General features: G+C 39.8%; 1 protein-coding gene across 2 annotated transcripts in view; it reads right to left on the bottom strand.

Annotated features, from left to right (window-relative positions):
- Window positions 1–658: 658 nt before the first annotated feature.
- The window catches only part of ddr2a (discoidin domain receptor tyrosine kinase 2a), a 154,096-nt gene continuing 142,379 nt past the window's right edge, over window positions 659–12,375 (bottom strand). For both annotated transcript variants that reach the window (XM_072274220.1, XM_072274219.1), the window contains 4 exons: window positions 7,855–8,052; window positions 6,263–6,497; window positions 3,929–4,078; window positions 659–1,722 (listed from right to left, as the gene is read on the bottom strand). In XM_072274220.1, the coding sequence (XP_072130321.1) occupies window positions 1,573–1,722; window positions 3,929–4,078; window positions 6,263–6,497; window positions 7,855–8,052 (733 nt within the window). In that variant the 3' untranslated portion in view covers window positions 659–1,572. The remainder of the gene's footprint in view (window positions 1,723–3,928; window positions 4,079–6,262; window positions 6,498–7,854; window positions 8,053–12,375) is intronic.

The raw sequence follows: 12,375 nt of genomic DNA, 5'->3' as shown, positions 1-12,375 counted from the left end.
ATAGAGGTGTGATTTGGAGAATTAATAATGGTAATATTTGCCAGGTTGAAATTTGGCTAAAAATACTATTGAGTAATTTCTAAAGCTGAAATATTTAAAGAAATGCTGGCGTGTAGATGTTGGGTGGGCTATACCTTAAAAAATATTTCAGTTGCCTCTGGTACCCCATGCCACATGTTTTTCCTTGTGGGACTGTTTATCGCTTCTCAATGGTGTATATCAGTATTTCTTCTGTACAACCCTGACAATCGTCTAAAGGACACTGAAGGAAATGTATAAGACTATGCTAGAGGAAGGAGTAATCTTGAACACAATGGTAATCAATACCAAAGAAGGCTGCAACAATAAAAATAATAGGAACTCTCATAATCAATAAAAATCAAATGTGGTCAAAACGTAATGGGGTTTTGGATTAAAAACATAAGTTACTGAAATTAGTAGTACAGTTTAAAGGATTCATAAGTTGCAATCAAGCACTGCAGAATATAATGCATGTACAGATGAGATAGATCAATACAATTTCTTGCATGTAAATACTGTTTTTTGATCTTTGAAGAGCAGAGAGTAGGATTGTACATTGTACAGGTATTTACTTTTATATAAATAATTAGTAGATGATTGTAATTGGTCAGAGAGCACCAAGAATATTTGCATGTATATTTAATAAAATTTGCATAAATATCACATACAGTTGGATAACTGCACTCAAAATGAAAACATCTAAACAATATACAGATATCCAAAAATCAAATTAATATAGCAATACAAAAGTCTGCTAATCAACATTTTGATATCTAAATTAATCCCGCATCCTTACTGCTTGGTCATAACTCAGAGAGCAACATGCATTAGTAGACTTATTTTGACTCTGTAATATCTGCCATTAAGCCATAAGAAACCTTACTGTAAATTTAATGTTAAAGCTCAGAAACAAGCCTTTCCCTATAAATTAGCAAAAAGTGCTTCTTTTTAAAAATAATCTAGAAATTGTTTCTCCAAGTTCCTAAGAAATATTTTTGAAGTGAAACAAATACTAAAGAAAAATTCTAGAAAACGAACATCAATGAATTTATCAAACATTTTGTGCTCTCTTATTTCAAACAGCATTTACAAACCCTCCTGAAGTATTACTAAAAATGCGATTAGATCATTTAAGAGTAAAAAGGGTCAGAGGGAGGACTTTCTATTGCTTATGTTACTGTACATTTATTTATTTTATTCTTCCAGTCTTTTCAACTCCTTGCACCGTACCAGGAAACTTTCTCATCCAATATTGGACAGCTTTCATAATCTTGTCTATTTAATTGTCAGAAGTCTGAACGAACAAAGAGGCAAGGATGTTTATCCCTTGCTGCATTAATTCCATCATATTTTCCACCTTCTACTACAAAGATAATTATTTCCGCATCCTCGATCCTCTTTCCTTCAAATATGCTCCCATCTCCCAGCACTGGAAACAGTGGCTTTCATTCCACCCTCCTTAGTTTAAAATGGCTACATGCGCACTAATAATCAGACGTGAAGAGGTCTTTTTAAAGTGATGGCTCCTCTGTCATCCTCCTCAGAATGAGCTCATTCCTCTAGCCCAGATCCTGTGGTGGACTCCTGCAGCACACGGTGAATGTCATGGAATGTGGGCCGGGATTTTGGCTCACGACGCCAGCAGCCGACCATTAGCTTGTACACGCTGTCTGGACAGATTGGTGGCTGAGAGAGATAGACCTGCAGACCATGAATCAGATAACAACCAGTATAAGAAATTCATTAGCTGAGAATACCAGAAATAGAAGGATTTAATGTACGTGGAGCATCTTTCATGGCCCTTAAACATCCTAAAGTGAATCACATCCACTTAAAGTGAAATTAATAATTTGAAATAAGGGAAATCAACAGGAAAATTATGCACAGAAAGATCACATGAATGGAAATGATACAAATAAAAGGAAAGACTATTTCATTAATAGTCTTTATCGGGTATACCGTATGTTGACCAGGATACTGGGAAACACTGCCCTGCTCTTCCTGCAATGCTGCCAAGCAATCTTCTACCGTGCCAGTGAGGGCTGATGTTGGCTTGACATTTAACTTAAATGGTGGATGTTTATCAGCCAGGATCTTTTGTTAATTTCTGTCATGAGGTTTTAACACTCAAACTTCTGACTCAGCAGGTCTCCTCATGGTTACAAACACCTGGCTTATGAACATCCATAGATGCAAAATAATTCCCATCCTATTATTAAATTCAAATGGCAGAACTGGTTTCCTCTCTTCATGTTTAGTGATTGTTCTTTCTTAGCAATCTTATCTATTTTGATGCCATTTACTGCATCAATGTGGAGGTACATTTATAATACCAAGTGACTTTTGTGTATTTTCCAACTTAATGGACATCTGTTAAAAAAAAAATCAGATCCCGTTCATTGCCTGGAGACAGACTTTATTGCAAACTGGGGCAAGATTGACGTCTTTGAGAAATTGTAAACCAGGAAGTGCTGATATTCACAAGCTGACTTCGGTGTCCGGATTATTTATACCGAAGTGAGATATCTTTCTCAGATGATGACTGACATTTTATCATTAAAATAAGTCTGATTAATTCCAGCCTAGGGTGTGCTGAAATAGAAAATGTTTATCAATCTGAAAATTATTGGAGAAGATTTTAGGAAAAATAAATTCAATGCCTGCAGAAAATGTATTCTTTTGAAAGACTATCAAAAAGTGTAAGTCTCTTTATAAGATTATAGTTGATCCTTGAGATCAGATTTTTATTCTTGATTCATTATGATTTTATATTAGTCTAGACACTAGATCATAGTATTAAATTTCTGGGATATTTAACTGACTGTTCCTGATTAATCTATCATTTCCTGGTTCCTAATTACCATTTAGATGAAATCACAATCATTCAGTGTAATGAATTCTAATCAGTTAATGTATATTTGAATTTTTTATAATGAAAATTAGACAAATTGTTTCATATTTGATATTTCTGTGCAATTTGTTTATTGGTTTTAAAATGTGCCTATATTAAAATCCTGAAGAAGTTTCTCGGCCTGAAACAGTGACTGTTTATTCATTTCCATAAATGCTACCTGATCTGCTGAGTTCCTCCAGCACTTTGGATTTCCAGCATCTGCAGACTTTTTAGTGCTTATATTAAAGTATCAGACTTTTATCCTGACAGAAATGGCATCACCTTTTATAGAGGCGAGTTTGAACTTTAGAAAGAAAGGAGTGTGGAGTTACGTTTGTATTTCTAATTACCTACACTTCATTTTTTAAAAATTGTTTTCCCTCCCACTTTTCAGGACCACCATATCATTGCCCATTACAAGTAGTCTTTGGACTGAGTGACTTGTTACATACAACCACGAATTTAGATCTGGAGTGATTTAGAAGACAAACCAGCTAAAGATGGGCATTTCTTACCTTGCATGACATTTGTGAACAGGAGTGGTTTTAAATGACATTCAGGTACTAATGACTACATCTTGTACTTTAAAATTCTAGAGGAACTTAAATTAAACAGGTCCCATGATGGGGATTGAACTCTGATATTTTTAATCTAGCTGCTTGGATTGCAGCTCAGATATCTTAACCATTGACCATCGCTATACTTTGTGTTAAATATGAAAACAAATAGTATTTTTATTTTCTAAAATTGTCATTAGAGTTACTGAATGTTTATGAACATCCTTCACATTAAAAAATAATCCATAACACTGACTTCTCTGACAGTCCTTTAGCCAGGAGTTTGGGACACAGCACCTGCCAAATCTATTCAGCCTGAGCCTATTGCTGGGAATTAGGTTCCCAGGAGAAGATTACATTTGGGACTATGCTGGAACAGTCGTCGCAGGAGGCCATTAATCTTGAGGCAATAGCTGACCTGCCCAATAAGCTGAAGACTGACAAAGCCTTAACTTACCTGCCGCCCCTGGTCTCTGAAAAACTCGCCAGTGTTTTCAATGACTTGCTCATCTGACAACTGGGAATAGGGCTGTTCTCGGCAGAAAGTCAAGGATTCCCACAAGGTAACTCCAAAAGCCCAAACATCACTAGCTGTAGTAAACTTGCCCTGAACAGAAAGCAGGAAAAATAATCATGATTCACAATTATTATTAGTTAATCAGGAATATATAGCCACTTTCTTAACTAGGAGAGAAATCTTGACTGAAACAGAACAGAAGGAGGCATAAACAGTGTTAGACTGACAAATAATTGTTACTTCAGCATCAAGATGATGTCCAGAACCTCAGGAAGTGTTTATTATGTTACCATGCAAATAATTTTTATAAAGTGAAATGTTCCAATTGCAAACTATTAGCGATTTTCTTGGAAATAACATTCCATCTACATTGGATAAAGGAGTGGGTTGATCAATATGTGGGCACAGACCTACAGGAACTTTCAGGAGAACTCAACTCAATGGGAACCTCAAAGCTCTCTCTGGGAGGTGAGGAAATATGCTGATCTAGTTGATTCTCTGCAGGGAAAGGCTGAGGTCTTGCTTCTGGATTTAGTACAGCCCAAATGAAGGGTAGTTGTAAATAATCACTTTGATTTTTAACAAGCAAGATCATTTTGCCATGGATTATCTATCTTTAAAAAATCCCTTGATATTCTTCCTATTGCTGAAAATAGTTTGCTTCAATGTTGAAACACAGCTGAATGCTCACTATAATACTGGTGCAGAGTGGAACATACCATTGCCAAATAGCAAAAGTTTAAGTCTCATCTCTATGACAGATAAACAGGAGTTGCAGCTTCAAAGCGTCATTCTGCATTTTTCTGGCAGCTCACAAATCATACTTTTTATCCACATAAATGTTTCTCGCATGTCTGGATCTTCGTATGAGGGATGATTGATAAGTTCATGGCCTAATGTAGAAGGAGTCAATTTTAGAAAGCCTAGCACATTTATTTTTCCTACATTTACACACTTAGTCCAGCGGTTGTGGAGCATACAGATCCCTTCTTTGTAGAGGTCGGTATTTTGGACCTCCAGGAAGTGGTCTACAGCAGGGGTGATTGATAGGTTCGTGGCCCTAGGTAAAAGGAAATGAGTTATTAACTTCAAACTTTCTGCATTTTCACTCAAAGAGTTGAACTGCATGTGCATATAACGAGAGCTGTATAACTCATCTCCTTCTACCTTAGGCCACAAACTTATCAATCACCCCTGCTGTGGACCACCTGGAGGTCCAAGACGCTCTCATTACATGCACGTGCAGTTCAACTCTTTGAGTGAAAATGCAGAAAGTTTGAAGTTAATAACACATCTCCTTCTACCTTAGGCCACGAACCTATCAATTACCCCTGCTGTGGACCATTTCTACAAAGAAGGGATCTGTATGCTCCACGACCGCTGGACTAAGTGTACACGTAGGAGGGAATTATGTTGAAAAATAAATGTGCTAGGTTTTCTAAAATTGACTCCTTCTACCGTAGGCCATGAACTTACCAATCACCCCTGGTAAGTGCAGAAGGAAGAAGATGCCTCTTCTCAGTGACCCTGATTAGAGCCTCATTATTCCATATCCAGCTTCAGCCTGAGAAAGTTGTGGGATTTAAGGAGTAATGTTGCACTAAATGCTGATTAGGAGAGTATTAAACATACAGTATATCATGTTTTTTTTAAATTGGAGTCAAAGAGACTGTCAGGTTTCCTTTCTATCACTTTCAAGCAGATCTCATTTTTGCTTTTTTCTCTCTATCATTTACTCAAAAATGACCCTGTTTGTTGAATTCCATTGTAGAGCAGCCAGGCTCCAGACCGCAATCTGGCATACTGCTGGAAGCTTGGTTCCAGAAGATTGGCCTTGCGACCACATGAGAACAAACAATTGCAGTAGGCCAACAGACTTGAGGCATTGGAAGATATGCCCCAATAAGCAGAAGACCAATAAATCTAAGCTTACTTCCTGCTCCTGGCCATCTCCCTAACCATTTGATATTTATGCCATATTCACTGCCTCTGTCTATGAACTTAACCCTTACATCCTTTTGTCATCCTGTATATTAATTATATGTCTGCAAAATACTAATTATTTTCATGTGGCTTCATTTCAATTCCCTAGTTTATAAAAAAAATACTTTTCAAATTACATTTTATAATGCTTGTAGAGTCATATGGCTTGGAATTGTCTTTCACCTATCAAATCTGTGCAGACCACCCAGTAACCATCAGAATGTGAGAATGTGTTTTCATTCTCTCTCTCTGACATAGTCACGGAGTTGTGATCCAGCTCAAGTTCCTCACCAGTAGAATGCTCTCCCAGGACATCCAGCGAATGGGAAGCACAGCACGTCCCTGGATACGGTAATAATCCCCGCTGTAGAGATTACGACTCATGCCAAAGTCCGCTATCTTGATCGTGTAGTTCTTTCCCACCAAGCAGTTCCGAGTGGCAAGGTCACGGTGAACAAAGTTGAGGGAGGAGAGGTACTTCATGCCAGAAGCTATTTGCATGGCCATCAGTATGAGATTGGGATAGCTAGGAAGTAAAAAACACAGGAGGAACAAACATTGGCACAACCATTCACTTTATTCTCTTCACCGTCCCCGAATATCTGCAACATATTTCCCTATCCTAATGAAGGGTCGTCAACCCAAAACATTTACTCAGATCTTCTTTACATTGATGCTGCAAGATATTTTTAAAAAATATTTCCAAATGATTTTAATTGCTTTCCTAGTGAATCAATCTGGTGACTCTTGTATCCCTTCCATTGCAAACATATAATTCCACTATTGCAGACCAGACCTGCACACAATTTTCCAGGTGTTGTCTAATCATGATCCTATGTTATTTCAGTAATATGTTGTAGTGTAGTGAAGAACACAGCCAAGTTGTTGCTTGCTCTACCTGCACATCTGCTATCTCGTCGTCCATTCAGTTATCCTGTCTATACCTCTTTGAGCCTTTGTGCATTCTTCTCACAACTCACAATGTCACCCAACTTTGGATCATCTTCAAATTTGGATATATTCCACTTAGTCCACTTACCTAAATCATTCATCTAGATTGCAAACAGCTTGAGCCTCAACATCAATTCCTATATCACCCCACAAAGTTACAGCTTCCAACATGAAAATAGCACTTATTCCTATTCTTTGTTCTCTGAATATTATTCACACCTCACTGTATGCCAGTATGTAACTCCTAATAGGTGGCACCTCATCAAAGGCCTCCTGAAGGTCCAAACAATCTATTGGTTCCCCCAGGTACTTCCTCAAAAACTAACAAAAACATGCAAGATTTCCCTTTCATTAACCACTTTAGATCATGGAGCTTTGGAAAATGATAAGCTCTGTATCCACCCAGCCATAGCCACTACTTTCAGAACTTGGCAATAAAGATGATCAGATCCCAGGGGCTTATTGGCTTTCTGTTCCAGTAACTTCACAAATGCTAATTTCATTTACCTCCTTGTGAATCACATACTTGTTAACATCCACTATTTCCAGGAGATTTTCTGTGTCTTCTTCCTTGATAACAGATACAATATCCTGAGTCAAATTTCTTGAACTTCCTATCCGATAACAATTAGGGACTGTAGAGGTTTAGAGAGGCAAATGACCATTACATCTGGGGAAGCACATCTTGGCCTTCCCGGATTTCCACCCCCAAAGAAAAAATATGTTTAATTTCTCTGCTGTTTCCATATTCATTGGAATAATTTCCCCTGTCATAGCCTGTAAGGACTTACAGTAAAATATGCCAAATCTTTTGCAATTCACATATATGCACTTTCACTAATACAAACCTGTGCCACATAGATATTTCTGTTACATAATAATGTTACAGAGCAATGAAACTGATTTTGACTAACTGCTCATAGACATCTTACCTTACAATGGGAGCATTGCTTGCCATTGGCTCTGCACCTTCTGGTTCATGGCGAGTTAAAAACTGATTAAGGTCCCCATTTTCCATGTATTCTGTGATCATACAGAATGGGTCATCCCTGATACAGACAGCCAACAACCGGATAATGTTTGGATCTTTCAGCCGCGACATGATCTTGATTTCTTTTAGGAAGTCATTTCTGCAGAAGGGCAATTAGATTGATTACATTTTAAAGCAAGGTGGTTTGTACTGTGTGGCACCAAAAACTAAGGTGGAAGTCAACAGAAATACTTATGGGGATCCAACGTGCTGAAGTAGGCCTACCTATAGATGTGTGTCAATTTTGGATGGGACTGTGGGTGAGTGAAACTATTAGGTGTGAAAATCAAACAAAACTGCTTATGCTGGAAATTCAAAATGAGAAGGAAAAAATGCTGGAAATACTTAGCAGGCCAGGCTGCATCTGTAGGAAGAGAAATAGGTTAATGTTTCAGACCCAAGATCCACAGTTGATCTGCTCTTGACTTCTTCCTCATTCAAGTCTGAATCCATGACGCTTGATTCCCCTTTAAACCAGAAATGCACCCGTCTCAACCTTGAACAGATCTGATGGTTCATTCGGGGAAAGTCACTGGGATGGGGAATTCCAAAGTTTCACAACATCCTGATAGAAGGCATTCTTCCTCAAGTTGAGACTTTATTCAGATGGTAGGATTTGAAGTTACGTTCTTTTGGCTCATTTGGCACCCATCATTAAAACCCTTCTCCCTCTGGGACATGTCTTACTTGCATTACTATTATCGGAGAGGAGACACAGGAGCCTGAAGACCCACAGTCAAAGTTTTAAGAATAGCTCTGATATCAGATTTCTGAATGGTCCAAGAACCCATGACACTAGCTCGTTGTTCATCTTTTGCACTATTTATTTATTTTGTAACTTGTAATTTTTAATGTCTTGCATTGTACAGCTGCCACAAAACAACAAATTTCACTGCACACGACAGAATCAGATTCAGGTTTAATATCACTGGCATATGTCGTGAAATTTGTTAACTTAGCAGCAGTAGTACATTGCAATGCATGAAAATAAAAGGTAAGTAAATAAATTACGGTAATTATATACATGTATGTTGAATAGATTACAATAGTGACAAAACAGAAATAATATATATTTTAAAAAGTGAGATAGTGTTCGTGGGTTCAATGTCCATCTAGGAATTGTATAACAGGGGGAGAAGCTGTTCCTGAGTCACTGAGTGTGTGCCTTCAGGCTTCTGCATCTCCTTCCTAATGGTAACAATGAGAAGAGGGCATGTCCTGGGTAATGGGGGCCCTTAATAATGGACGCTACCTTTCTCAGGCACCGTCTCCGAAGCTGTCTTAGGTACTATGAAGGCTAGAACCCAAGATGGAGCTGACTAATTTTCCGACTTTCTACAGCTTCTTTTGGTCCTGTGCATCAGCACTCCTCCATACCACACAGTGATGTGGCCTGTCAGAATGTTCTCTGTGGGGCATCTATAGAAGTTTGAGCTTATTAGTTGACAAACCAAGACTCTTCAAGCTCTTAATAAAATATAGTCGCTGTCTTGCCTTCTTTGTAGCTGCACTGATATGTTGGGATCAGGTTAGATCCTCAGAGATTTTGACACCCAGGAATTTGAAATTGCTCACTCTCTCCACTTCTGATCCCTCTGTGAGGATTGGTTCATATTCGCATGTCTTCCCCTTCCTGAAGTCCACAATCAGTTCTTTGGTCTTGCTGACGTTGAGTGCAAGACTGTTGTCGTGACAACACTCACCGAGCTGGTATCTCTTGCCAATATATAGAAGTCCGCATCGGGAGCACCGGACGCAGTATATCACCCCAGCTGCTTCTATATATTGGTGAGACCTGACGCAGACTGGGAGATTGTTTCGCTGAACACCTATACTCTGTCCGCCAGAGAAAGCAGGATCTCCTAGTGGTCACACATTTTAATTCCATGTCCCATTCTCATTCTGATATGTTTATCCACGGCCTCCTCTACTGTAAAGATGAAGCCACACTCAGGTTGGAGGAACAATACCTTATATTCTGTCTGGGTAGCCTCCAACTTGACAGCATGAACATTGACTTCTCTAACTTCCGCTAATGCCCCCCACCTCCCCCTCGTACCCCATCCATTATTTATTTATTTGTATACACACATTCTTTTTCTCTCTCTCTCCTTTTTCTCCCTCTGTCCCTCTGACTATACCCCTTGCCCATTCTCTGGGCTTCCCCCACCCCCTTCTTTCTCCCTAGGCCTCCCGTCCCATGATCCTCTCATATCCCTTTTGCCAATCACCTGTCCAGCTCTTGGCTCCATCCCTCCCCCTCCTGTCTTCTCCTATCATTTCGGATCTCCCCCTCCCCCTCCCAATTTCAAATCTCTTACTAGCTCTTCTTTCAGTTAGTCCTGACAAAGGGTCTCGGCCCGAAACGTCGACTGTACCTCTTCCTAGAAATGCTGCCTGGCCTGCTGTGTTCACCAGCAACTTTTATGTGTGTTACTTGTTATTCCAGCATCTACAGATTTCCTCGTGTACATGCTCATCCACACAGGTTTTAATGAAGTTGGTAACAACTGCAGCATACTCATCCAGATTTGAAGATGAATCCCTCACTGTATTCTAGTCCACTGAGTCAAAGCAGTCCTGTAAGCGCTCCTGTGCTCCCCTTGTTCATACCTTCTTGATCCTCACTACTGGTGCTGTAGTCTTCAGCCTCTGCCTATACTCCGGGAGTAGAAGTACAGCTAGGTGATCAGACTTCCCGAAATGTAGGCATGGAATAGCATGGCAGGCATTCTTGATGGTGGTGTAACAGTGGTCCAGTGTGTTGTTTCCTCTGGTACCACAAGTGGTTTGCTGATGGTAATTATTAAATGACTTTTTCAAGCTGCCTGGTTAAAATTCCTCCAAGATGACGGTGAAAGTGTCAGGGTGTGCTGTTTTGTGCATGTTGATCACATTGCTCAGATCATCCAGAGCCTGTTTAACATTGGCCTGAGGTGGAATATACACCACTACTGAAATGATTGCAAACATCTCCCGCGGCAGGTAAAATGGACGGCACTAACTTTCGAGATGTGCCAGGTCTGATGAGCAGAATTGGGACAACACTAATACGTTTGTACAGAAAGAGGAGTAGATAGTTAGGCGTACACCTCACCCTTTGCCTTTGAGAGACTCGACACTCATATCCTGACATTGTATATTGAACCGGTCAATCTGACTCGCTGCATCCAGTACGGAAGGGGTTAACCAGGATTCCGTAAAACAAAGGACAGACGGGGTCCTAATGTCCCTCTGATACAGCTCCCTAGCTCTGAGATCTTCAATTTTATTTACTGGAGACCATACGTTTGCCAACAAGGCAAACGGTTTTGGGTGTCTAAAAGCCCATTTTCTTAAACGCGCCTGAATCTCTGACCTGCAGCCATACTTTCCATGTGAAATGCCGGCAAGAAGTATGGCCACAATCGGCATTGTTTCTATCAGCAATAGTTTATTCAATCGCATTTAGACATATTTATTATTTGTACCGACCTTGGAAGCAGCTATGATTCTAAGGAGGAGGGGAGGAAAAGATGGCAGCGCGATGCAGCATGCGCAGCCGCTCCGAATTGATATCGTATTTGTTAAGTAGGGACCGTTCACAATCCTGACTTGATGAAGATGGACGTGAGAAGCACGGAGGAACATCTGGAGAAACTTCTGAAATGCCCGCTTCGCTGCCGCTGTTACTGTGCGAACGAGAATCTCCAGAGGGGAAGGCACCAAATCCTCAGCTTTGCCTATTGCCTGTTGCCAGGGCTGGGGTCGAAGCGCTCGGCAGAGATGGTGCTCGGTGTTGGAGGGCTGCTTGGAGGCTCAAAGTTTTTGGACGGACTCAGAGTCGGACTGTGATCGGGTGCTTCCAGGATACTGCATCGGCAAGTTTGCGGTGTTGGAAGCTCAAGGCAGGGAGAGTTTCTCCCTTCAACCGTCTGCGTGAGATGAAGGGACTTTCGAGAAACTTCGAGACTTTCTTTTAACCGTGCCCATGGTCTGTTCTTCATCAAATTACGATATTGCTTTGCACTGTTGTAACTATATGTTATAATTATGTGGTTTTTGTCAGTTTTTTTTTAGTCTTGGTTTGTCTTGTTTGTCTTGTGTTTCTGTGATATCATTCTGGAGGAACAAATTGTATCATTTCTTAATGCATGCATTACTAAATGACAATAAAAGAGGACTGCGTGTCCTCATAATCAAAAAAAAAGCTGTATTAGGCGGAAATGGGAATATTTAATTGTATGTATTGAGCTGTGCTGCACAAGATTGCCGTTCCCAAGGCGATAATACACCTGATTTTAGTTCTGAATTCTGAACTAGTTCAGGTCATTCAGTTAGTAGGGTACTAGTTAGCCACTATAAATAGTGAAATTAAGCTAAAGAATTTGGTGAATTTGAATTCATGAGAAGGCACAACCTTCTGGTGGGAGAAAGAATTCTG

This window comes from Mobula birostris, chromosome 12 (genome assembly GCF_030028105.1).
Source record: "Mobula birostris isolate sMobBir1 chromosome 12, sMobBir1.hap1, whole genome shotgun sequence".
NCBI lineage: Eukaryota > Metazoa > Chordata > Chondrichthyes > Myliobatiformes > Myliobatidae > Mobula > Mobula birostris.
This window is presented reverse-complemented; position numbering and strand designations above follow the sequence as displayed.